The sequence below is a fragment of the Diorhabda sublineata genome, chromosome 7 (genome assembly GCF_026230105.1).
Source record: "Diorhabda sublineata isolate icDioSubl1.1 chromosome 7, icDioSubl1.1, whole genome shotgun sequence".
In the NCBI taxonomy this organism is placed as follows: domain Eukaryota; kingdom Metazoa; phylum Arthropoda; class Insecta; order Coleoptera; family Chrysomelidae; genus Diorhabda; species Diorhabda sublineata.
The window spans coordinates 33,035,682-33,063,609 of NC_079480.1; the positions used below are offsets into that span (position 1 = coordinate 33,035,682).

Below are 27,928 nucleotides of genomic sequence, written 5' to 3' on the forward strand. Positions count from 1 at the left end.
TATAATGACACAAATTTAAATAAATATTCGATGTAAATGTCAAAACTAACGGACACCGTTAGTTGTATTAGATTTTTCTTTAGTATTTGAGCATATTGATCAAACAACGAGACAGTTTAAAATGGTTAGTCGAATTGAAAGAAACATCGTCAAAGAAATTTTGAGAGACTGTCGTCCCAAAAACATACAACCCAATGAAAATTTCGTCATGTACGTGGTATGTAAAGAATCTACAAAAATATCTCTTCCCCCTACTGTTTAATATGTTGTAGGTGAAATTATTTCTTCTCGATCCAAATTGGGGCATTACTGAAAATCTCCTAACAAGCAGAGCAAATGTACAGACGTTCGTTAAATACATGATCAATCAATTGGGTTCCAAAGATTCCGTGGATATGATGACGTTGAAAATGCAATTTTACTATATGTGGAGTACAGAACATATACAGGATGTACTTACTAATAACACATCATCCTTGCTCGCTAAATTGAGTCCTATCGTAGATCAAATTTGTTTAATCAGGAGAATATCCACCGAAAACGATATGGATAATTTAAGAAGACTAATCGTGGTTTATATTGTGTTTCTTTCTGGTTTAGGAAATGCCATGAGAGACGAGGTATTAATTCGATTTTTATCTACTTATATTTAACATCTTATACGAGGGCCGTTTTTATTTCAATACCCAATCGCTCCGTGCAAACGCTCTCACACTACACTCTCCACCATTGTTGACATTCAGGAGTCAGTCGGCGTTGTGCTACATTATTGACGCTCCCACCAAGTGTGGATTGCGAAGTGTGATTGGTTTTCTACAAGCTGAAGGCCATATTTCTGCAGTAATCCATCGAAGAATATGAGTCATGTATATTGGAAAAACTTCATGAGTTATGGTGTTGTGCGTGAATGGTGTCGAAAGTTTAAAGATGGTCGTGCATGATGAAGGGGGCCCAGGACGCAAATCTGTCGTTTCAGATGACCTGTTTCAACGAATGGTTAAAGATGTACCAATCTTATGGTAATAAAATGTTTTATATGAACTTGTCTTTTATTTATAGCCTATCGGAGATTGGAAGAAAAACGGCTCACGTATACCACATTAAACATTTGAACATTTTTTGGCAACAAATTCGGGATTAAGGAAATAATATTAATTACGTTATATAGCAAAGATTTATTCAGAACAATATTTATTTTTTATCTATGCATATTTACAAAACAGTTTCTAGTTTTATTTAGACATAAAAAAAATTGTATACATAACCGACGTTTCCTGCATCTTTGACAATTTAATTTTACGCCTGGAAAGTGACCAATACCATTTCTTCTTATTTCCTTCTTAGGTAATGGCTTTTCTGGACTTTACTTTCACTTTGCTGGTAACATTTTTTCAATATAGCTGTCTATAGGTCTACCACGTTTATTATCATGATTTTTACATTGCATAAAGTCTCAACAATGATTGATTTGGAGGAATGTAGATCAATGATTTTTTGTTTTTTGGAATTTATTTGTTTTACAATCTCTCTTAAACTTTAACCAGGTATTGTCAAAAGCTACATATAAAAAATAGAAGAAAAATCTACACCTTAGATAAAGTTGTAGAAATATGAGAACAACTAATTGAAATGTAACATTTTATTTTCTTGTCAAACCTTTTTATTTCTTTTTTAGGATAAGCGGAAGCCCTTAGTTCAATACCTTTTATTGTTTTATACGAGGATATATTGAAAAATTCTTAGCCTACTATAGAATCAAACGAAATTTAAATGTCAAAATAATTCATTACTCAACATATTCTCCTCTTAATTGGATACATTTATTACAGCGAACCTGAAACGTCTCTAGACCGCTCAAAACAAAATGTTTCTTCTTGCTCTGCAAACCAGACCTCCACAGCTTTTATTACCTCCTCGTTGGAAAAAAATTTACGACGTTTAAAACTTTTTTTCAGTTGAGGAAAGAGATGATCGTCGAACGGAGCCAAATCTGTGTGCAGGGTTTTTGTCCTGCAAAAATAAAACACCTTTAGATAGCTTTCCGCGTCTTTTCTCTTTAATTTTTTCCCGTAGTAATGTCGAATAGTAATCTTCAGTTATTGTTTTCTACCTTTATCCAAAAAATCAATCATGATTACTCCGTGGCAATCTCAAAAAACTGAAGCAAGAACTTTTCCAGCAGATTTTTGGACACGAAACTTCTTGGATCTTGGAGAACCAGAATATCGTGATTCCATCGATTGTTGCTTTGTTTTTGGATCGTAGAAATGTACCCAAGTCTCATCCATAGTAACAATTCGGTTTAAGAAGTCTACAGATCGAACGCGATGCTTCTACCCTTGCACGCTTTTGGTCAACATTCAAACATTTGCAGCAATTTTCCTCATGTCCAAATTGACGTGAACTATATGATCAACGCGTTCGTACGAAATATTCAGTGCTTCAGATATGCGTTTTAGCCCAATTCGACGGTCTGTTAAAATCATGTCATGAACTTCATCGATATTTTCGGGGACTGACACAGAAACTGGCCGCCTTCCCGATCGGTCATCATCTTCAATGGAAAATTTACATCTTTTGAAGCTTGCAGTTCAATTTTTCACGGTTGGGTACGTAGGACATTGATCCCCAAGGGTATTGAGCATATCTTTGTAAATTTGTTTACTTATTAACCCTTTCCACCGCTTAACCCAGGTACTTGATGTTGGCTCGATACTCCAATTTTTAGATTTTCACAATATTGGTAACGCAATATTTTGTTTATACATGGAACTGGTTTAGACTAACTAGATATAAATACATCCTCGTAGTATCTTTGTAAAAGTCTTTGTTTGAACAGTACCAAGACCAAAATTGCTCGTTTGTGAACTGAACAAATAGTAAAGAGAACCAAGTATCAACAAATATCAGATAAGTTTTTTATCGGCTGGTATAAACTGAATCATATTTAGGACTACATTTGAAGAAACACCAATATTCGGAAAGTTAGGATTAGGTTCAGTCACGGTGTAGATTTCAAAACTGACTCAGTGGCATTCCAATTTACGTGGTTTTTTAGGGTTGTACTGCCGAAGATTGAATTATGCCTTGAAGGGGACAATCTTTTCATCAACACATAAAAGTTGTTGCATTGGTAATAGATCTGATATTTCTCAATCAAGTTTCTATCGATGGTATTATTTTGAAACGAGTCATTTTCATATCACATCGGCATCAAAGAGTTTCTTAAAATACGTGATCAGTGAATCAACTTCAACTCTTTTTTCACAGAATGCTTTCTAAATAAAAATAATATTAATACGTTATACCAGCATCGGTTATTACTTCATAATTTTCAAATCAAAATATTGCTAAAACGGTACCTAACAGTAGGTGTAAAATTAAGTTCATTTGAAACTTTATTTAATAAATCTAGTATTGAAAAAGTTATGTCCAATACTACTTGGTTAGAACAGTGTAATTAGCGCCCTCTATGTTGCCAGTAAAAATTAATTTTTCTTCAACGCTATTTATCTTGAATACGCGGATGTCGTTACCCAAATATTTTTCAGTTTTCTATCTATCCTAGAGACGGGATCACCTTTTTTTGAAACACCCTGTAAGTAGTCATGTCTCGATAACTGTCACAATATTTATTTGTGTAAATAACTGAAGTCATTATTTCGATATAACGTGAATATGAAATTTAAAAGGACTATATTATTTCTGCCTTGTGAACGTCTATATACGATTGCGTTGTTACTTATAAATCACCCTGTATACAACATTTGTCTGGTTCTGATAAATTTTTAACGATAAATGACATTGATAGACATACTGTTAATTCTGTTATTAGTTGTAATTTTGAGAATTTGTAAAAAATAAGACACCATTTATCATACTCAATTCCGATTCAATCGTGTTTTCTGAAAACGCTCCGATGTCCGATTTTCGGTGAAAATTGCAGTAAATACGATGTACCAATTATTCTGCTGTGATTTTCGCGAAAAAAGTTGAAAAATTCGCGTAACTTTAGTGGAGGACACCAGAAAACGCAGATTTTGGGTATAAACTGCTTTAAAAACAAGATACAATGTGTCTCAAAATAAAGTTCGCCTTTGTATTGCTGTAGTCCGAAGAAAATTCAGCAATATTCGCTATGTTGTGACTTAAATGATGCGCCAGGCGCTCGACTAATTGTAAAAAGGGTTAAGAAGTTTGAAAAGACCGATTCAACGATGTCTCGAGATATTCTACAAAGCCAACGGTCGACTTGGACTGTTCGTGACGAACCTGACTTGTCCATTCGGAAAAGTGCTGTTGCTTTAAACTTAAACTTCCTCATTTCAAAAATAGATTTGGGGCTGCACTCTTACCAAATTCAGATCATCCAAGAATTGAAGCCTCTGGATGCTTGTCAGAAGGTAAAAAGATGATTGAGCAATTTCCAACGTTTACAAACATCCCGTTTTAATGGATACGTCAACAAGCATTGGATTACAACCAATCCAAAACACAAACATCAGAAAACCACTACATTATAAAGTAGCTTAAAGTGAGGATGAAAGAGGATGCTCAGTTACAGTGAAATCAAAGCAGATGTTAGAAGACTTCTTCGTTCCTGAACTGCAAAAACTTTGATGGTTATAACCAAAGAAGATGGTCCGAGCAGAAGGGAGCAATTTTACACACGTCCAATAGATCTCTGTTACGAGTTCGTGAATTTTTTCCTCGTAACTAAATCTCCAGGAGAGTTCACATAAATCGACGTCAACGCAGTCCAGATTTAACACCTATGGACTTTTCCCTGTGGGTATTGTCAAATGTAAAGTTTCCGGTGAAAATCTGACTTTCTTGGTACAATTAAAAGAAAATATCCGTCATGAATTAACGGCCATCACGAAGAATATCTGCCGAGCCGTCATATGAATTTGAGTGCTTGATTAAAAGAATACCGTGAGCGAACGGTTCAAATTTTTGATAAAATAAGCTCCTTAGGTTTTCTCAAAATTGATTTTTTACATTTGAGACCTGCCTTCATTGTTATCTATATCACTTATCTATCACTTTTTTCCAGGTATTTTTAGAAGGACTGACCGCGATGAAAAGCGTGATGACCGAAGATGAATTGAGGGAATTTTGCACGATAGCAAAAGATCAAAAGGAAATACAATTGAAAGAACTGAGTAAAATTGTTTGCGGGATAAGACTTTTTAATAAATACTGTGATAAAGGAGGAGTTGGCATTCCCGATCGTAAGCATTACAAAATATTTTATCTGTTTGCGACTAGCCTTCACTTCTCATTTCTCTTAATAAGTCGTGTGACTCACACACAGATGGCGCTGCCATTTTGAAATACATATGACGTTTCTGAATACCAACTTTCAATTGACTTTTTATAAAATTTCCTGACATTTCGTTTAGTTGGAAAAAAGTGAGTGCCATTTAAGTGAAGCTACTTTCGTGATTTTCAAAATAATTTCGGGTGTTAATTTATCATAGCTTCTTGATGAAAAAAAGGCTGTACAAGCTGAGCAATGGCTCCAAAAGTGTTATCCCGACTCTGCTCGATCGAAAAGAACTATTTGTTTTTGGTTTGCTGAATTTAAACGTGGACGTACAGACACCGATGATGGTGAAGGTTCTGGTCGTCCAACTAAAGTGGTTACTCCAGAAAACATCAAATTAATTATATCTAATCATAAATTGGAATTGCATGAGATAGCAGGGGCTGTATAGATATCAGAAGGCAATTCCGCATGAACATTTGGCAATAAGATAGTTTTTCTGATGTGGGTGCTGCGTTTACTTACAGTCGATCAAAAACAAAAACGTGGTGATGATTCAGAACAGTGTTTGGTCATATGTTTCGTCGATATGTGGCAATGGATGAAATATGGATCCATAACTTTACTAAGGAATCAAAACGATCATCATTTGAGTGGACTGCAGCCGGTGAACCACGTCCGAAGTGTCCAACAATCAGCTGGTATCAGCTTCAGTATTTTGGGATGCGCATGGAATATTATTCATCGATTGCTTCATCAAATTATATCCAGAATGTTTTTCAGATTCTCTACTATGCGCGAAAATTAGGAATTGTTATCTCATGAGGCTGGAAAGTTAGACCTGACGTCTGTAGACACAAACTTTGATGGTTTTTTTTCCTTCTAGGTTACTATCTTTCATTTAATGGTCTGCTTCTGGCTCCGTAATGTTAAAAGGGGTTGTTTCAATTTTTAGACCGATTCTTAACCACAGCGCTTTTTGATCTAATCTCACAAACTCGTTTAGGAAATAGCGGAAATTATAAAAATAGTGAAATAGAAAATAGATGAAAAAAACTAAACAGCATCAAACAGCGCCATCTAGTGACACGTGATTGTCACCAATAGTCTCTTTGTTTGGTGAGATTATATATGTAATGTCCCACTATTAAGGTGCTGACAATATATTATTTTCTCTCTCGTTCGAGACACTTTATCTATATTGCGCATGCTTGAGAATGCGCAGAAACGAGCTGGAACCTCGGAGGATGGAAAAAACTTTATCATTCTGTTTTACTTAGTCGAAGTAGTCATATAGTCTTGTATTGTCACAGGAAAATAAATTTGGTGTTTAAATTTTTCTAAAAAATGGCAGTTTAATATCAAATTTCGATTTGGCTCATTTCTTTTTTTATATATCTTGTAATTGATTTAGCTAATAACAAATTAATACCTCCGAATAAAGATTCGATTCGAAATGTTCATTATAGCTCAATTTAGAACAATTATTTTAGTGGCTGAAATATTTAAATCGGCAGTGAAAATTGTGAAGGATGAAATGGATCTTATATTGCTAAAAGTATTAGCTAAAGTTGAATATTTAACAAAAATTTTTGAAAAATACTATGCCATGAGAAAGTACGGTCCTCTTTATTTTATGGAAAGCGTCTTTCCATCTCACGTGGAGAAGGGGTACATTGAATTTTGTAAGGATCAACTCATACATTATCGCCAATACGAAGTGATCATTAGGTAAGAAAACGAATTTATTAACAGAAACATTTAAAAATATTTAGGAAGTAATAGATAAATAAATACCAAATTACCAAATATCAAACCACCACATAATTATCCGTGTCCCTCTCCGAAAAACTCCTCTGATATTCGGTAAAATAGTAATGAATCACAGAGAATTAATATTTTTACAATGTTTGGATAATATACAGAATGTTGATGCAAAAAATTCGGCAGTAATAATTTAGTAGATCCATATTTTTTTGATCCAAAATGATTTCCCACTCATGTTATGTGATATTGCTCTAAACACTACTATCTGAAGGCCTGAGGCGGCTCATGCCCAATGGTTAACAATCCGTAACTTTTACAGGGACAAACTGTACAATCTAAAAATGAAGTTGTCGATCGATTTTTTAACAAAAAAGGTATTCTTTGTCTAACTCGATAAAATTTAAGGTTTAAATAGATATGTTAAATTATAAAACATTAATAGACGAGTAAAATATATTTGCCTGTTAGGGAGTTTGGTTTAAACAGGGTACCAGACGTGAACTGAGCTTTTTTTTGAACCCCATTCGTCTATTAGAACTTCTGTAGTTTTTTAGGTATTGGAACACAATCAAACATTTCTTGGAGAACTACTAAATAAATATGTAGATAAGGAAACATTTTAAAGAGATTAATAACCATTTTTCATCTGGTATTGCTAGAACTACAGTCAAATGGGCATAATCAATTAAAATTCCAAGCGATTTAGTTTGTTAATGTCAGTTTACTGTCAATATGGTTGAATTTACCTTTAGTTATTGTGTAGATATGCATTTGATGTATGGTTTGGCTTCTGGCAATTCGTCAGTGGCCAGAAGGTTGTGTACTGAACGCTTTCCAGGCGGGAAACAGATTTGTCTACATAAATTAAGTAAACTACTTACTAAAAATAAAGTGGCGAAGGTCAGCAAAGAACTATTTGAACACCAGCTTTAGAGGAAAATGCATTAGATGCTGATCCCACTACTAGCGTACGCAAAATTTCACTACAATTAACATATCAAAGATAACTATTTATAGCATTCTCCAGGAGCGAGTGAATCCCATGGAAGTAGAGGATTATTCAACAAGACTGGCCAACGCTCGTTGGTTTCTAGATAAACGACGAATTGATAATACATTTGTTGAAAAAGTACTGTTTACTAATGAAGCTGGTTTCCCATAATTTTCATTGTTGGGAAAATGAAAATCATCACGGTTCAAATTCAAACAAAGAATCAACATCGATTTTGAGTTAATGTGTGGGTATTTCGTCGGTACATACTTTTTTGATAATAACCTGAATGGGCAGTGATACTTAGAATTCCTCCAAAATTATTTCACATGTTATGTGATATTCCTCCAAATATTTGTAAGGACATGTGATTCATGTAGCCATGGAGCCCCTCCCCATTTCCTAAATGATGTAAAAAATCATCTTAATCTCATTTGCATGGTCACCACGTTCACCTGAATTAAATACAATGGATTTATCTTAGAACTAAAGAATGCTCTTCCAAGTTCAAAGAAATATCTCCGAAGACTCAATGTGTAGAAAATTTATCATAGTTTTTTTTTGTTTATATAAGTTGTAGGGTTACCAACAAAATTTTTCTCCATTTCAATTTTTTCCTAATATAAATAACACGATGTTCTACAATATGCAGTTTAATTAGAAATATTTGATTGTGTTTCAATACCTTAAGTATTCTCAATGAAATTTATGATAATTTTGTTCAGAATGTTTCTTTATGGCGAACGGTTTTGGCATATACAACGATCCAAAAATCTACGTATCTTCTAAACAATAAATTTTATCGAGTTGAACAAAAAATTGTTGAAAAATCTATTCATAAATTAATTTTTGCTTCATTTAGATTGTACAGATTGTCCCTGTAAAAGTTAACCATTAAAAATTCATAATGTTCGAATGATTAATTTAGAAAATATACTTAAATATGAGTTCTGATTTTGCAAATTTAGGCATATAATATGACAAATTTGTTGTCTAGGTCACAGCATTATTTACACGTCATCTATTTCCGAATTTTTTGACTCAAGTCCGGAACACTCTGTAGAAAACAATATGAAGCGTTTAAAATATTAAAAATAGGCCAGAGAGGACACCTTGACTCGTATTTCTTGAAATGAGTAATGGACAGAACACCCGTGAAGTTAGTGAAATGTATAGTTCTTCCAATATCAATTGCAGATTGTAAAAACCCTTGCCGACGATTTTGTTTGATCTACCGATTCGATTTTTTCATTGGTAAACAATCGAGATGATGAGTCCACGTAGACTGGCGGTTTGTTAGATGTTTATACGGGGAGTAAACGTTATTTTTCATTTCTTAATTTGCTCTGATCGCCGTGCGTATTTATAAAATATTGATTTTTCCTTGAAATAACTATACGTAGATCTTGCTTAGATCGATATTTTTGTGAGGTTTGCATAGGCCATCGCCTTCCCATGTAATCTAATCCTTGTTGAATTGATTTTTTAGATTTACTGATAATTCTGTTTTCAGAAAAAATATAGAATCTGCCGAAGCATTAATAAACAAAGTTACTGAAATAGAAGAAAATATAAATACTCTCATGGAGCATATATTCACTATAGTTAGTACAAGATTAGCAGTGCCCGTAAACATAATTTTCGTAAGTGAATATATAACAAACAATATATTGATGTTTAAAATTTTTCTGTAACATACAAGGAGTGATAGCATTGTAGTATTTTCTCATTTCCTAATGTATTTGAATTGGGGTAAATTTATACACACTACCTCTTATTTACTTAATTTATTCTTACATTTAAACTAGACCCAACTATCTCATATAATAATTAAATTATCACTAATTGTATAATTAAATATTCATTATTTTATAACTACTTTTCTAATTTATTTACCGGATACTTCGATAGAGATTTAATAAAACCCCGGAATATACTCGAAATCGTCCTCTACCTACCCACACTTAAGTGTTCGAATCAAAGTAAATTTGTGGTGATATTATTCTTTATATTCTTTGTTCTACAGCTACTAGGTTGGGAGTTTTTACCACATCTAAAGGATCCAACCGGTGCATCACGAGCAACGTCTGGGAATTCAGTTGAACCATCCCGAATTTCCATAGATAAGTCCAACGTTTACCAATATCTTGTCTTCAGAGAAAGCTTATTTTCATCTTAATATACAAGTTACCAAGTGTAACCGATCCAAAACACATTCGCCCAAAGTAGTCGAATTGGCTGCGATGTCAGCGCGAGGAATTATTTTTTTGAAAATGAAAAGGGATGCAGATTTACAGTGAATTAAAGACCATATTTCCTCCTGGATGGAGCATTTTCACATAAGTTCAATAGATCTATGTCAGGAGTCCGTGATATTTTTCCTGACAAATTTATCTTCAGGAGAGAGAACATAAGCTGGCCTCCATGTAGTCCCGATTTGATACTTTGTCCTGTGGGGACTTTCCATGCAAAATTTTAAAAAATATCTTTGTCAGAATGAAACTAATTTTCAAAACAATGGATTCAAAACAATTTCATGTATTAATTTATCATTGCTTCTTCATGAAAAATAAGATGAATATTGTGCAAGTTCAGATATCTGGTATCTACTCCATCGAAAATTACCATTTTGTTATTGGTTTACTGAATTTGAACGTGGTCGTACAGACACCGATTATGGTGAAAGTTCTGGTCGTCCAATTGAGGTGGTTACTCCAGAAAACATCAAAATATCCACAAATTTGTTATATCTAATCGTAAATTGAAATTGCGTGAGATACTTGAGGCCCTGAAGATATTTGAGGCAGTGCAACCACTTTTCAAAGTGGATGCCGCGTTTAATCACAGTCGATCAAAAACAACAACGTTTTGATGATTCAGAGCAGTGTTTGAGCATGTTTACACGTAATAAATCAAATTTTTTGCTTCGATATGTGATAATGGATCTATCAATTCACTCGGGAATCAAAACGATCATCATCTAAGTGCACTACAACCGCCGAAGCGTCCAAAGGCACAACAATCAGCTGGGAAGGGAAGGTTATGGCTTTAGTATTTTGGGATGCACATATTGTTCATCGACTATCTCCAAAAAGGAGATATAATCAATAGCGAATACTACATAGAATTGTTGGATCGTTTGATTGCGAAAATCAAGGAAAAATGGCCTCATATTTCGAGGAAAAAACCACGAGACTATGCACCGATTCACAAGTCGATGGCAACGATGGTTAAATTGAACGGTATACACTTCGAAGTGCTTCCTCATCCACCGGATAGTTCAGATCTAGTCCCCAGTGATCACCGGCTATTCGCTGATCTCAAAAAAATGCGCGCTGGTAGGAAATTTAGCTCAAATGAAGAAAAAAATGTTAAAACTGAAGCAAAAGATTAAATGGAAAAATAAAATCGATTTTTGGCAAAAAGTTAGTTACACGACTTATTGAGTGGTGTCTTATCTCTTATCGTTTTCAACGCTTTAAAATTTGGAAGGCTTGGTACAAGATTTGAAAACAGCTTATGTCGTTTTAATTTTTTCAGCCGCTTTTTAATCGATTATCAGATTTGTGGACAGATCTTCAACATCAAATGATATTATTAACTAGACATAGCAACATCATGTCTAATTTAGATACATACTCAAAAATGTTACCATTCAACCATGCTTTAATTGAAGACCTGTTACGTGAAGAATATGTTTTAGAGAACATTTATATAGTAGAGACCGTTGACTGCTGTCTTATAAAGTATAAAGATTTTATTGACATAGTCGATTTGGATGATTATGAAAATGTTCATTTGGAGGTAAGAAGTGTTTATACAGTGCGTTCAAATAACGCTTTAATTCATTAACTATTTTCCAATACTATAGGCGGTAATAGCTGTGGTTTCTTGGTGTCTTTGATTCCTTATTTGGTGGAGTTAACGATCACAGCTAGCTTTTCTTAATCAGTTACATATTCTATAGTTTTTAGTTGTAAGTGTTCAATGACTAGTGACCTAATCACCCTTTAACCATGGTGCGATTCTAATCTTATAAATCTAATGATAAAACTAGTTTTCAGTCACCTCCGACGCCGTTTAATCTGTAAAATTCTTAGGGTTTGTCGTGGACAGTTCCTTGAAATTGAAGTTACATATTACCGCCTTATTTAAAAAATTAAGTTCCTCCTTTTGCGCTGAGATAAGTTTCCAAAGAACTGAACTTATCCACCTCCTTAACAGTTTATAATACCCTCATTGAGTCGCATCTCCGATATGCCCTTCCCTTCTCGGGTACGTGCGACCTAATTTACTCGGACTAAACAGCAGGACTCACTGCCAGGACTTATTTAGAAGATTATTCATCTTTGAATCCGTAATTCGTTTCGCAAGCTTCTCCAGAAAGAGCTCTGCACGGCTATCCAGTTAATAATTCATTAGTTAAGGGCTCAATATTTTACAATGCAAAAAAACGAACAATCACTTGCCAAATCGATATAGACTTGTAGTTAAAAAAAAAGCTGATTATATATTTTAAATGATTTCAGTATTTGGGATTTTGTTGTTATAAGTTAGTTGAGTCGAACGGTGCTCTTATACCTGGAATTACAGACATAGGCGTTGCTGTTTATAATGGAAAATTTTATGCCTTTTCTTCGGCAGAAGCGTACCATTGTTTTAAATTGAAGCCACAAGAGTAAGTTTACGTGCGTAATTGGAATGTTATTTATTTAATAACTTTTTAATCTTTAACGAAACATCTTTCTTCAAAAGGGCTATTGAGAAATAGCGGCAAATAATTTTATTCTAGTAACCTCTACAGCCACCGTAAGAAACAGATAAGATTCAATATATAATTTTCTATTTGTGGGTGTTTCGTAAAATAATAATAAATTAAAAATATAGTTTATGTTTCTGTAATATTTTCGCGTATTTTCGAGGCAAAATGAACCGCATTCTTAATCCATTTTTGGTAATTTTCTGTAGTGGATTGGTGCCCCTGAATAACATATTCATTTTGACAGTTGCCGGGCGATGCATTATTCGGTCATGTATGCGGATGGTGGGAGATTATTTCAATTTTAAGATACTATTCACAATAAATTATGATGAGTCATGAAATATGAACAATACAAATCTACAGTGAAGAAATTTCTTTCTTAAAATTAATGAGTTAAGCAAACTTATACAATCAAATATTTCCAAAGTCAACTGTCAACCATAAATCAGTGCTACCAACTGACCACCTACGTTATGATGTAATTTACCTAAAACAATCGTAGCAGAAGGCCATTCCAGCATACATTCCAATTTCGGACACTGTTGAAGAATCCCCGCTGTCTGCGGAAATTGCGGTTTATTTAGATTAGATTAGAACGTGAAAATCACATACCTCTTAAAGAAAATAGAGAGCTTAGAAAAGTGAAAATGATAATGGTGACGAGGATGATGACGTTTTGACTCTTTGGTCCCAAAATCAGATGATTCTAGTAATGATAATTCGAGTGACGAATCAGACGTATTGACTGACGCCAAACACTTGTTACCAAGATCGTCGCTCCGGGAAAGAAAAGCCCCTGAAAGACTACGCGACTTCCTACGTTGCTGAAATTCTTCTCACATAAGATGATCCGAAGTCTTTCAATGAAGCTATCCAGTACCGAATGGAAAATGGTAATGTACAAAAACTATGCATGGGAGTTGATTGAACTTCCTCCAGGAAATAAAGTAATTAATAATAAGTGGGCCTATCGTGTCAATCCTGACGGTAGTATTGACAAATATCGTTCAAGACTGGTTATAAAAGGTTGTGCACAACGACCTGGTATTGACTATGCAGACACCTTCAGTCCAGATGCTCGGCTGGAAGTGATTCCATCATTGTTGTCAATAGCAGCTGTTGAGAGGATGGTTCTGCGACAGTTTTATATCTCGTCTGCATTTATATACGTTGATTTCGAAGAGGGAATCTTTATGAAACATCCTGAGGGGTATGCGAATGGAACAGGGCGTGTTTGCCGTCTCAAACGGAGTTTATATGGTCTAAGGCAGGTTCCGCACTACTGGACTTTCATGACCGGTTTAGGATTTCAGTAAAGCCGCTAGGATCTTTGTGTGTATATTATGCATACTGATGTTGGTAAAATCATCGTTGTTCTATACATTGATAATGTGTTGGTGGCTGTAACGAACTGGCCATTTTTGGGCTTATTTATTGGACAACTGCGCTCTCGATTTGAGATTTTTGTAAGACAACTTTATTTTCTTCTTGGGCTGGAAATAGCTCAAAGCGACCGCAACATCGTGGACAACCAATAAGCTTATATCAAGAAAATCATCGATCGATTCAATATGGAAGGATGTTGACAAGTACTCCCACTACCCATGGAAAAACTTATGCACCAGGGAAAGCTCCTGATTTTCCACATCGATCTGCTGTTGGTGCTCTACTCTACGTGGGGCACTCGTTTTGACATTGCCTACAGTGTGAGTGTCCTGTCAAGTCGACTGGAGAATCCTACTGATAAAGACGTGGTCAGAAACAAGTTTGTGTACAGCTATAACCCTAATACTTGTCTACTTGAGTGTTACAGTTTTGTAGGTGCAGATATTACTTGGCTAAACCGTCGTCTAGAATTGGTTGTTGATTCTACCTGTGAAGCAGAAATTGTCGCAGAAAATCTTGGTTCAAAATAGACCATTTGGATTTCTCGGCTGTTCAAAGAGCTGATAGGAATTTCTCATCTTCCTATTATAAAAATTGACTTTATGTTCTACGAGTAACTTCCCAATCAAGGGAAAGTGTTGAAGGATCCCGACTCTGCAGTTTTTTTTTGTCTACTGAAACTGCGATTGGCGGTCCTGCTAATGACATTTTCATGTTGCCATTTTGATTTTTTATTTCACTTTGAATTTATTTTGTACTTAAAACCTAAACTGAAAAAGTTTGTTTAGACTAGAACATGGAAAATAAGGAATTGAATATTTTATATACTTTTAGATATATAAATCGTGTTTTATATTTGGCAAGAAAAAAACCGCAGCTAATTCACTTTCTCATGTTGGACAAAGAGTTATTATCCGTTAGCAACGTGAAAAAGTAAGTGAATATTCTATATTCTTAATAATTGCAACTGAAATCTACAGTACGCCAATGATTAACGTACAAATAAATTTGTTATTCGTAAACAAACATTCGAATTGAAGACTTGTGTGAAATAAACTAAAGATAGAAGTCTGAGGAACTTTTCCTGATATCTAGAAACGACATTAAACTGCTGGTGGGTCTTCCGACAGCTCACTGCCCCGTCTAACATTACCTTACGATAGGGGTCGGTAACCTTTTTAGTCAGGAGAGTCAAAAATTCCAATTTGCAAAGTTTCTAATGAGTATTACTTACTTTTTTTAAAGGAAAAGCTCAATATCAGAAACACAAGATTTACCTCAAAGTGCACAAGCTTTTAAAAACAGTAATTCAAGTCGAAAAGAAGTTATCACCAACGGCTTCTTCTTTCTATGTACGAAGCTTCTAAAAAAAACTACCTGTTTGGAAGGTATAGATATGCGTAAATCAAAAAACAAGCTCAATTAGCTTGTCTTCTTCCAGACTCAGTAACTGCTCATCAACATCTTTTTCTTGGTTATCAGCTTGACCCTACAGACTGGGGTTGGAAGTTGGCCAACAATACTTTGACCTACTTCAAATTTTACAATAAAAAAAAAGAAATATGCTGTTTGAAAGACAATTTGATATGCTTCAAAGTGAATATAAATTTATGAACAAGGCTTATGCGTAGGAACCGGTAAAAAAATTAAACGTTTTTAATTATTGCAACAAAAATAAATTCGTCAAATACTAAAATTATTGCGTTTGCAACAGAATTTGTCGTGTTTTATAATCTCAATAATGCATACAACACCAGAAAAAGCTGCCCAAGTTATTGCTTCAATCGAAAATGGACTTGGTGGTTAGCCAGCTGTTGGTAGACAATTGGATATGACCCACGCAGCGTTTTGAGAAGACTGAATCCTTTCATAGGCGACCTGGAGCAGGCAGAAGGCGATATAGAAACGCTCGCGATGACTAATTTCTCCAGTTATGATTGCACCAAATTTAAAAATCCTCATATTACTAAGCAGAGGACTAAAATCCCTTTCCAGCAAGGTGCCACACGATCCTACTTAAAATTTTCGAGGGGGTGCTTATAGTTCAAAGAGGGTTTTGAACGGGGATGATATTTTCATATTGTAAATTGTCAATTTAAAAATAAGAATCGACTTTTTGGGGATCCTTTAATTAGAAAAACAATTTAACGTTGGGCGATCTGTGTGGAAGATTATTAACCGATTTATCATATTATGTTTATTATTTGGTTTAGTTGTTCAATACTTTCAACCGCCAATTTTTCTAACAATCTAGATTGGTAGGAGAGAAACTATACGTTAAAAAATCTACCTCTGTGAAGGTTCAAACAGAAAATCGTTATGTTGTGCCACCATCAAAAGACGTTTCCTATAAATGGAATGTTTGGGATCTTAAAAGAGAGGTCATTCTTATGGTGAGTTGTCAAATTATTTCTTGGGATCTTTAGTGTTTTTGTGGGAGTTGCAGCATAAAAAAATTGATCGACACAGGAATTAAAATAAGGAAAATTCAACATCACATGCGGGGTTCAAAAGCCAAATGGAATAAAATTATTATTTCGATGACTTCACACTTTAGTACATAAAAGTGCTAAATACGTTGAATTATTTCTATTAAATTATAATATGGTTTAATTTTCAACCTAAAAATATCATCCTTAATTTAACTTTATTAAGTAGAAATGTAAATTTGAAACATGGTGAAATAGTCTTTCTGCGATTCTAAATTGGACTAAAAATGAATCAAAAAACATGACCAAGTTGGCAGGAATAATATCTACAATGCTGGCAATTACCTGGACCAAGTCCTGAGACACTACAATTTACTACACTACTACAGACTTTCAGGAATTGTAAATTTTTTAACAAAAACCAAAAAGTACGACCAGGCTGCTAGCATGAATAATATCTGCAATGGTCCATATCCAAATTCAAGAATACGAAGGATCAATAGTGTCACTTTAGTATCGTGATCCGGTTGGGAAACTAAGAACGGTTGACAGCCATGTATCAGGAAAGGGTTTATACCACGGCTTCGGAGAAAAAAATATGACAAGGATAGTCAGAATTTTAGACCCACCACTTGAAAGTGTGAGATTAAAAAAGCAATTTTTTTCAATATTTACTATATCGCATCAAATAAGAGGAAGGGGAGAGTGGGAATCTTATTGTGAAGAAATCCCCGGTTTGCTTAATCGATTTTCATACCCTAATTTTGCTTTTTTAATTTCAAATTATCAAATCGTGGACCTAAGTGTTTCTCGGGGCCACAATTTTTCTCTTCCCGAAGCTGAAAAATTATCCGTACTTGGGAAATGGCGGCTGACGTTCTTAGTTGCCCACCCGGTATAGTAATCGAAATATTTCATTACATTTGAATTTTCTACACCGGAATTATAATTTTGTATTTTTCTAAGATAGAGAAATTGAAATATACAAACATACAAAACATTGTAAAAATTGATTTATTTCGTTTTAGAGTAATCTCTTGAATTGTAAGACGGTTTCAACTCAAACTGTCAAATCTCACAGTACGAACGCTTTAAGTAGTCAAACGGTGTTACAAAAATGTGAAGAAACCCAAACTACTATTGACAAATATACTTCGGTACCAACACCATCGAATTTCATATTTGGTCTTCGAGGTAGAAAAGATGACAAGCAATTTATTTTGGAGCTCACACGACCTGTAGCTGAATGACGATCTTAATTTCTATAGCAAAAACATCTAAAAATCCAGCGTATAAATTTTAATCCATTATGGAAGATTGTAGGAGAATTAGGTGATAATAAAAGTCGTCTTTAATTTTTTACCACCAATAGCTTTCACAATTTATCCATTTTGGAAAGTAAAGTATAATTATTTATTACCAGCAGCGAAAATTATATTGTAAACTTCTCAAAAAGTGTATTTTTGTTTTTTTAACCATCACCATATAGTACAGAAAAGTAAAGTTATAGTATCATTTATATTTAGAGTAGGATTTTTTGTACACTGTTTAGGAAAATAATCAAATTTAATAAAGGTGTTTAGTTTTCAAGAAAATCGTGTTTATTTCGAATATTCACCACCGATGTAACATACAGCAGGTTTTGGTATCAATAATAGCGAAATAACCAAAAATATTTACGATACAGTGCATTAAAAATGATTGTTTTATTGTATTTTCAATTAATATCAAATTCGACATTGAAATGTAGCTTCGAACAAGGAATATTTTTATGTATTCTTTTATATTTTATTACAGAGGGCGCTACATTTCACGTTTTTCAATTACCAAACGGTGTAATAAGTGTATTGAAGTCAGAGGCAAACAATTTGAACAACTAATGCAACTTTGTTATTGTTGTAATACAGGGTTGTTTAAATATAATTCGTGCTATTATTATTTTTGTCTTCATTGCCAATTTTGTTATTATTGGAGTTTACTCCTTAAGAATCGATTTGCATATATAAGGGGATCGGTATGAGAAAAATGTGAGGAGTAAAATCTATCGATGAATGACCTCGTTACGTTTTTGGTGCGCACCCTATGATGCGCAACTTTCTAATTTGTCAGTGTCGACATACTTATATTGCTGTCATTGTGAAGTTTTATTATCATTGTGTACCGCTAAAGTGAACTAAAAGTATTTTCAAATAACTATGGCAGAAAGAGGTGTAGATGATATTGCCGGAACAACTAACAAACACGTGGTTGCACATCTGAAATTGACTATTGTAAAAAGTTTAATGTAAAATATTTCGTCGCTTAGTTATAATAAGTGTATATGAAATGAATAAATATATATTTATTGTTATGGTATGATAATGTGTAATGTTCATTTTTATAAATTTTTTTTTTAAATAAAATCAGATTTTAATTTGGGCGCCATTAATAATTATTTGAATTTCTTTATTCTATTATGTTATTATTATTTTTTATTCTCAGGGTATTATATTGTGAGGTCAAATTAAAAAAATTTATTGCGATAAATTGTTATGGTTATAAGGTCAGATGATAATAGTTTTAAGACCGGGTCTGTTCTTTATAATGAATAAAATATTCAAAATATAAAATTTCTTAACTAGCTATTACAATTATTTTATTTTACAAACATTCATTCATTCATTCATACTCGTAATTACATTCATAAAACTAAATTATATGGAAATGTGAACTCAAATATTATATACTAAAAGAAATACTTAAACTTAATAGAAACAGTACCTTAAGTGTTTGTTATGTTGTATTTTTATTTTTTTTTTTTAATTGGAAATTGTTACGGCCTTGCAGAATAAACAGATACTCCGCTGTAGTTCCACTCCTGTTCTTTTCCTTTTCACAACTTCTTTATCTTGAAAATTGTCCCTTTGTGAGTATTCTCACTTATTTCACTTTACTTATTTGTTTTCACTAATTTCTTATTACTACACTTATACAATTATTAATTATCAATCCTTTGAATATTTTATGCCTTTTTTATCAAGATTTTAATTTTTTAAATTTCAATTAAAATTATTTTACTCTTTTCTCTTCTTGCCAAAAAAAATTTTTTTCCCGTTGTTGATTCTCTTCTTCATTCCTTTTTTTTTATTCATTTTTTTTTAACCAATGATATTTATTTTAAAAGTTAGTTACTAAATTGTCATTTCTAAATTTTTAAATTATTGTGACTTTATTCAAATAATATTATTCTATAATTTCTTTGTTGTATTTATTTCATTCCTATGTTATTAATTTTATCATTGCAGTTGTCAAAATTTTTATATTTTATCATTTATAACCTTAAAATTTATGTTGGTATGTCACACAAATTTTTGAAGTTGGTACTCCTGTTTTTATCTGTCAATTTATGGATTAAATTCTTTGATTATACAGGATTTGTCAAAATTAAATAATAATTTAGAATATAGTGTTGGCCAAAACTTAATATAAAGAATGTTATTTATTTTATTGTGATAAACTGCTCTAAGTAACCGAATAACAGAACTGAACTTATTGCTTTATTTATATCTTATTATTATTTAATAATTTATTTTGGATATATTTATACCATAACATGGTATATTATTTTCATTAATTAAGAAATTTACCCTTTTATACAGTATCAATCTTTTTTAAGTCAAATAAACTCTTTTTGCGTCTGGTTAGACTATCGAACTTGAGGAGTAAACTCCAGTCGTGCGTCGGAGCTGACACACACACAATTTTTTTTGTTTGAAATTGAGATTATGAATAATTTTTATTAGTTGTGAACTACTTATGCTTAATCATTATTCGAAATTAAATTATAAATTACTTGCTTGCAGACTTTTGCTTACAGGCATATTTCTACAACACCGTTCATTTTAGATCCATAAAAGGTTATCAGTTTTTTAACCAATCAGGCAATTTAAAACAAAATTAAAAAAAGAATTTGCTCCAGTGGCGTAAAAAATAGAAAAATAATATAAATAAATTTTTATCACCCTATATCTCAGCAACTAGGCTCTGTAAGGATTCCTATTCCTATATCGAAATAAATCATTTGTCGAGATCTCTCTGTGGTAGAGCGCCCTGTATATCGTCTGCATATACATACATGGCTAGTAGTTATTAGTATTTAGAAAATAGTTAAAAATTATGAATATAGGATACAATTCTGGTTGAGTTTCTCAGGATGAAGGGATATTCATAAATAAATCAAACTATAAGTAAAATTTTGCTTTTATTTCATTTTTTTTATATAAAAATTAAATACTGACATTCTTTGATCTTTACAACAAACACTTAAAACATAAAAACAAATTATGTATATATACACAATGCGAGAAAAGTACAATGTAATATAAATAAATAAGCATTACTCTAAAATTTTCGAAGTTACTCATAAAAATTTTCAAAATAACTTCATATCACTCACAACATGCGGTATTATGTTTTTTTTTTTTTTATAATACTGGGAAGAATGTAAGATTGCTTTCAGTACAGTTCTATAATATCACGCTCTGGTTTAACAAATTGTATCATGCGAATCGTATTGTATTATTTTTCGTATTTTACCTATTAATTTATCGTGACACACAGTTCTGTGGTTTAATTACAATCAAAACTAAAAATAAAGTTTATCGATGTCCCACTTCAATCTGATTCTACTTAGCAGAATTGAAAAACTTGTTTTCAAAACGTACAAAATATCAGTAGCTGTATTTTGTGTTGCCTATGCTAAGTTTCTTTCCTGTAAGCGATCAAAACTTCATTCTGTGTCAAAGTGAAAATATCAGAGCTGAATGAGATTGTGTGCCAGGGTTCCCAACTTAGGGAAAAAATTACGGGATGAGGTGTTTTTATGGGTATTTTTAGGGACTTTTATAACTTAAATAATTAATAGCAATAATAAAAATAAATATTTTATGTGAATACATATGATTTTAAAAAATCAGAATTTCTTTTAAGGAAGAAACACTAGAAATTGTGGGGATTTTAGGGATTTTTGATTAGTGCTTTAGGGACATAAATTTTTGAGAGTTGTAAACACTGTTGTGTATAACATCCAAATCGACATTTATGCAGTCATGTGACAATAAAATCAAATCCTGCAGAGGAGCTATTCCTACATCAGGGCCTCTTCTAAAAAACCCCCCCTCTTACAAAAATCGAATCTCTCTCTTCCACACACAAAGATTCGGGGCTGTACCAGTCAAACTTCGAGATGCTGATCCAACGTTTAACAGCATCTTGTTTTCGAATGAAGTTCATTTTCATCTTAATGATTCCAGAAAGACGGAGCAACTTCATACACGCAGAATCCAGGAGAGGCGACATAAGTTGGCCTCCACTCAGTCCCGATTCAACACCTGTAGGTTTACGTCAAATCTAAAGCAGCCATCACCTGCCAGTGATGTGTCAGCGACGGTTCACATTTGGATGATGTTATTTTTAAGAAATAAATTCCTAAGAAATGTATTTTGATTTGTAACAAAAATTTTATCAATAAACTTTTATTGAATTTATTTTTTTTAAATGTGAGCTTTCTGTGGAGACACCTTACACAATACAGGTAGAAGTGCCTTTGAACTCATTGTCTAAATTTATTACTTTTCGATAAATAATGTGGTAGATAAAGGATTGTATTTTTTTTCCCTTTTTTCTATTGAAACTTCTGATATTGTTAGTTCCTTTATCAAATTTTCTTATTCAATCGAAATGTAGAATCTATCTAGAAGTAAGAAAATGTACTGTAAGCATCCATACAATCAAATTGCATTCGTTCAATGCAAAAACGACGATGCATTTCCAAATGTACAATTATATTAATTTGTTCGACTTGGCAACGTGCTTTTTAGATAAATAACTTAAAATATAGATTATAGCAAGTCTTTACAATGCATTTTTGGCATCTTTATTGATTGAACACACTTTATAGTTTCGAATTTACAAGAAAATAAATTATAAAACATGATTAATTTCTAAGCGTTTGGAAAACATTAAATTTCAAAATGTCAAAATACCATAAATCACATCTCTTTTCGATTATATTTTTTTCTAAACTTGAAAAAATGGTTTAGTGGTCCAAGGTTCACACCAAGTGTTAATGGCTATTTTTAAGAACAAGACCGTTATTGGTATGAAAAAGCTATCGAATATATTTTTTTGCAAAACTAAACGCACTCGTAATATACTGTAGATAGTAATGTTGAAAACAAGTTTGAGGGAAAATAACTAAAATCGAATAGAGATGAATATTCTAAAATTTTCTTGTATAGTCAGTTTTAAAAAATATCTATTATTAGAAATTTTTTAAATTTCAAAAATATAGAAAAATATCTCTCATATGTAATTACAAAGCCCTAATGGCAAAGGACAGACATATTTTCATATTATTGCTATATAAAACTATATAAATATGTTATTTGAGAATTTAGAAATCAAAACCATGGTAGATTTTTTTTAATTGAAAATTGGAGTTAAACATTAATAGTAATAAAATAAATTTTCCTACGACCACTTATAAAAATGATGAATTGCACAGTCATTTTAACCTAAGAAAGTAGTTCTTTTCACACATGTACTAAAAAATAACAAATGCTTCTTTTTCTTATGTTATATATGGTCTGGACCGATAGAGACAATTCGCGGAAACAATATGTATCTGGCTGGGTGCCGAAAGGCAAAAGGCCAAATTTAAGGAGACTAAACAAGTAGACAATATGATTTTTTGAGGTTATATCAGTGTTTACAATAAAAATTGAAAGTTTGTTGTGATAATTCAAATACATAGTAGTATCTGCAAGATAATTTAAGCGTTAAAATTGAGTGTTATTACTATTACTGGGTAATGTATAAAGTAGTTGAATGAATATTAATTCTCCATAATGAAGGCTGATCAGTGCATAGATGACAGTAAACAAAGAAGTTGAACAAAATGCTGGATAACATACTGACATTGCACAACCCAAAAACAATGCAACTTCATCTATACAGCAACAAGAGGCAATAAACACATATGTTAGGGACACCACCAAAAATGCAACTTTACAAAAATCCACTGCAATTTCGTTATTGTTATAACAACTTTACATTTTATAACGTCTCAGAAAAAAAGTAAAACAAAATCATTAATAATATATAGTTACAAAAAATTTATTGTTCTATTGGTTTTCTTTTCGTTCTTTAGTTATAAAATATATCACAATCATTCTTTTCGTTTTTGTCATCTCTACTATTGTAAAATAAAAAATATTTTGTAGGATTTTCAACTATTCAACACACGTGTGATATTGTTTAATTGACTTTTTTATTTAAAAAAAAAATACTTTCTTTGGAGAATTTTTTATGTGCTCGTAGGAAGAATAGGGTATACAACTTGTTGAAAAGTACATTTCGCATTCGTTACTTTTCAGTAGCTAGTACAAAATAGAATAAGTAAAATCGTATATTCCTCCATTTTTCAAGTATTATAGTTCAAGAGCTAGCCAAGTATTCAAGAGAGAATTCCAGGTAGGCTAGGTTTGTGATATGTTATCTCCCTCACTCTCAAGAGCGTCATACAAGCTATCTTTCTGGCGGTAGTGGTTGCGTTCATCAGTGCACAATCTAAATCATTTCAAGACATTTCTTTTGTTATTATTTTTAATGAACTTTTTCCAACATGAATTTATTATTGCCATATATTTATTTTTAATGTTTTAGTATGGTTGCAATTTTTATATGATATTATTTGAGTATCTAAAAACCCAAAATTGATTTGCTGAACAATAATTCGATTGCTAAAGCCCATCTAAAAGTGGAAAGTTAAATTGAAAAAGTGTAAAAAGTTAATGACACCGATGGATATTACAAAAACTGTTACAACAGTTTTAAAAAATATCTAATCTATTTGAAATTAATTTATGTCAACAGTAGATATTCCCAGCACATTCTAGTTCAATTTTGATATAAAATACTGTGCAGTAGATTTTGGCAAAAGCCTGCCAGATAAAACGTCTCAAAATTCATATACAGAAGTTGATATCTAAAAAAATGCAGTTCTAGTGCAATTATTCGATCTGGCTGAAGGTTTAACAATCGAATTATTGTTTGGCAAATTAATTTTATTTTTAGATATTTAAATAACGTCATATAAAAATTTCAGCCATACTAAAATATTTTTGAAATTTTGTTTTTTTTTAAATCAAAATTAGCACAGTTTGAACAACAATTAAAATGTCTGGCACTGATAGATTAGTGTTGCAAAAAGTTCGATAAAAATAATAAAAACAAAAAGGGACTTCCTAAAATGATTTGAAATATTGATATTTTACCTGATCAGGTAGGATGCACAACCACTACCGCCAGCCAGATAGCTCGTAATTTTTATTTCCCTGACGTTGCTAGCTCTCGTACCATTAAGAAAAATCTATATTCCACAACATTACAAAATTGAATGGTAAAAGTATGACAAAAGCTACCACGCAATAGAGTTTGATGGTAAATCTTACAGGATGATTGACATCGTCGGGTTTCTGCCAAAACAAGCTAATTCCATTTTTACCCAATAGGGTATTTGCATGGTTTGAAAAAAAAATATTTTTGGATAGTTTATATACAACTTTTATTATAATGTTTGTTTTAATTCTTTGATCAATATTTATAGGGAAGAAATTATTGAAAATACAAAAATTTTGAAGGTAGTTTAAACATTTCAGTGGGGTCGCCATATTGCGAGACGTCATAGGTATAAAATAAACATTTATATAAAGTAAATACGACAGTTATTCTAAAATAAGTGTTTTGTGCCAAGATGTAAAAATATCACGACTATGATATGACGATCCTTCGAGATGCAATTAGTTTTGTTGCCAGGATCATTTTAATGTTAGTAAGATTCAACTTATTTATTATTTTATAGTAATTGAGTTTATTATACTTTTAATTTTTAGAAAAATTTGAAACTGTATTATAACAGCACATGCTACGTTGTCGGCAACGATAACCTCGTGATTATCAAACAAATGCTTTTATCAAATCTATGACGTCACAAATGAAAACCAATGAGAATTGTTTTCTTATGTGATTAAAAATTTGAAATTTTTGCGATTTTCAATTAAAGATTTAGTTATTATATTTTCACTTTCGATTGAATTTTTTACTTTCTGATATTATTTCATATCAAGAACTTTAAAATACACACAAAAATAAATACTTTTTAAAAAATGCGAGTGCCCTATTCGATGTTAAGTACTCCATTAGATTAAAAAATGTCAAAGTATACAAAGCAAGTGGTAAAAAAATTTCTATTTCCATTTTTACAACTTTTAGTCTGCTAAAACGAGATAAGTACAGCTGGATTTTAAAAAAGAAAAATATTGGATCATTTGAAACTTCCTAGTTCTATCAGAACAAGACAAAAGTCTTATGTACATTTTTATTGGGCGAAACTAAGACATTTGGTCGAAAAAGCTTAAAAAAAAATTCGGAAATATTTTACGTGATTAACAGCTGTTCGGATTCGTCTAAAGTTTTTGTATAATAGGCCAAGTGCCAGAGCAAAACAAAAAAAGTAGATTCAAAATGCAAAGTTCTAGAAAACGATTTTTTGTGGAATATGTTCAGGGGTCTCCCTTGAATGTAAATCCAAATGGGCGTCATGGAGGAGCGCCCGCGTCAGTCGCCATCTTGAAAAACACGTTTTATTAAATATCTCGCGAACCGCGCATCGTACGATGAAAATAATAAAAATCATTTTTATACAGAAAAATTTTTGTCATCTTTTTTATTTGAAACTTTTGTATAACGCATAGGTTTTTAATTATAGCGCTCTAAACTTTCTACCATATGGTTTTTGCTAAATATATAGTTGTTGAGCACGAAGTTTCCTATAAATTTTATTGAAAGTAATCAAAATATTGATGCCTTGTTGAACAAAAATTCCTACATAATGAACACACGATGAGTATAAACATTTCTTCGATTTGGAAGAGCTTCCAAAACTAATAATGAGAAATAAAACCGAAAACACCTACAGGGATAATGGTTGGCTAAATATGAAATGCCTGAAATATGTTTTTGGTAAAGGTAAAGGTAAATTTCACTGAGATCGACACGAAAAAAATGCATAATCTAAACCTTGACCTATCAGTATTTAGAAGAAACAGGATTTGCTAAAACTGTGCAAATCAGGATAAATTTCATCAGTATAATAAGTCATTATCAACATCTACGAGCATGGAAGATGGTATCCCTGAATCCTATATTCAGGATAATGATGCTCAAACTGATATGTAAGAATTAAAATGTTTTTTTTTGTATTTTTTCATTCAACAAATCATTTTGAAGCTGTGTCGATTTTTGATTGTAAATCAAATTTTCACACGACGACTTCCAAATCAAATTATGACGGTACCTTGTTTCGACAGTAACATATTTTTAGATATTAGGAATCGTTTTTAGTAATTCATAATGAATCTATTTGATTTTCGTCATCTAATTTTGCCATCAAGTTTTATCTATTAACTATGTTGTCATATTATGTACATTATATAAATATGGACAAAAAATAATTTCTCGACTCTTATTGAACATAATTTCAGAGATTGAATTACGTGTTTGAAAATGTATACACAGCCAAAATAAGAATTTTAGAGTTTTGCAATTATATATTAAAATTAGAAATTATTTTTCTGTCCAAAATCCCTTTTACAATTCAATTTTTTTGATACACTCAACAATTCTCGACTGGCTCAACAGCTTGTTTCTAAAGGCACAGTCTTAGTAGTTCCATTTGTTAGGACACTGTTTGTGTTGGTCAAAGTATCACCCATTGATTGGGGACCTTGAGAGCTGGTAGAATGATGGTTAGTTGTTCCTGCTGTTCCATTTTGTCGATGTTTTCGCATACACCAAAATCTTTTTACAGCTGATAATACCTACAGACATAACAGATAACAGAGCTACATAGATAATTTACAAAATGAGTTGTATTATTCTAAGAAACTTGAAAAATAAAGTAAAAGATTCACGGGACTAGGATGTTGTACTTTGCTAGAAACCTCTTGACGGAAAATGGGGAATGAGGCACTAGTTTAGCACACACTTTTCGCATGTTAAAATTTTCACGTAAAATTTTCCACGCACATTCTCCGTCAATTCCTATAGATTCAGCAATCGGACGAACACTATCGAACATTACAGACTTTTTCGATATTTTCATTTGTTTTTGATGTGGAAGGGCTACCAGAAAGTTTTTCCGCGTTTCATGTGAAATTTCGAAGCAATCCGTTGTTCTATTTTTTTTAATTTTGGATTTTTAGGTTTAAACATTACTCTAATTA

General features: G+C 32.3%; 2 protein-coding genes across 3 annotated transcripts in view; one reads left to right on the top strand and one right to left on the bottom strand.

Moving 5' to 3' along the window:
- Nucleotides 1–121: 121 nt before the first annotated feature.
- LOC130447133 (cilia- and flagella-associated protein 206-like) lies at nucleotides 122–17,854 on the top strand. The gene is made up of 9 exons (XM_056783790.1): nucleotides 122–217; nucleotides 273–620; nucleotides 5,057–5,234; nucleotides 6,763–7,000; nucleotides 9,541–9,670; nucleotides 11,568–11,831; nucleotides 12,557–12,705; nucleotides 16,430–16,568; nucleotides 17,633–17,854. Exons 1-9 carry the CDS (start codon nucleotides 122–124, stop codon nucleotides 17,852–17,854), a joined length of 1,764 nt encoding a protein of 587 aa, XP_056639768.1.
- Nucleotides 17,855–20,831: 2,977 nt separating this feature from the next.
- Nucleotides 20,832–27,928, bottom strand: part of LOC130446327 (probable G-protein coupled receptor Mth-like 1) — a 147,716-nt gene continuing 140,619 nt past the window's right edge. For both annotated transcript variants that reach the window (XM_056782512.1, XM_056782514.1), the window contains exon 7: nucleotides 20,832–27,523. In XM_056782512.1, the coding sequence (XP_056638490.1) occupies nucleotides 27,338–27,523 (186 nt within the window). In that variant the 3' untranslated portion in view covers nucleotides 20,832–27,337. The remainder of the gene's footprint in view (nucleotides 27,524–27,928) is intronic.

Excerpts from the sequence above, each read along its gene's own strand:
- LOC130447133 (XM_056783790.1), top strand. The coding sequence starts at position 122 with ATGGTTAGTCGAATTGAAAGAAACATCGTCAAAGAAATTTTGAGAGAC. Across the intron at positions 218-272 it reads AAAATTTCGTCATGTACGTG|GTGAAATTATTTCTTCTCGA; the intron begins GTATGTAAAGAA and ends AATATGTTGTAG. Across the intron at positions 12,706-16,429 it reads TTTAAATTGAAGCCACAAGA|ATTGGTAGGAGAGAAACTAT; the intron begins GTAAGTTTACGT and ends CTAACAATCTAG.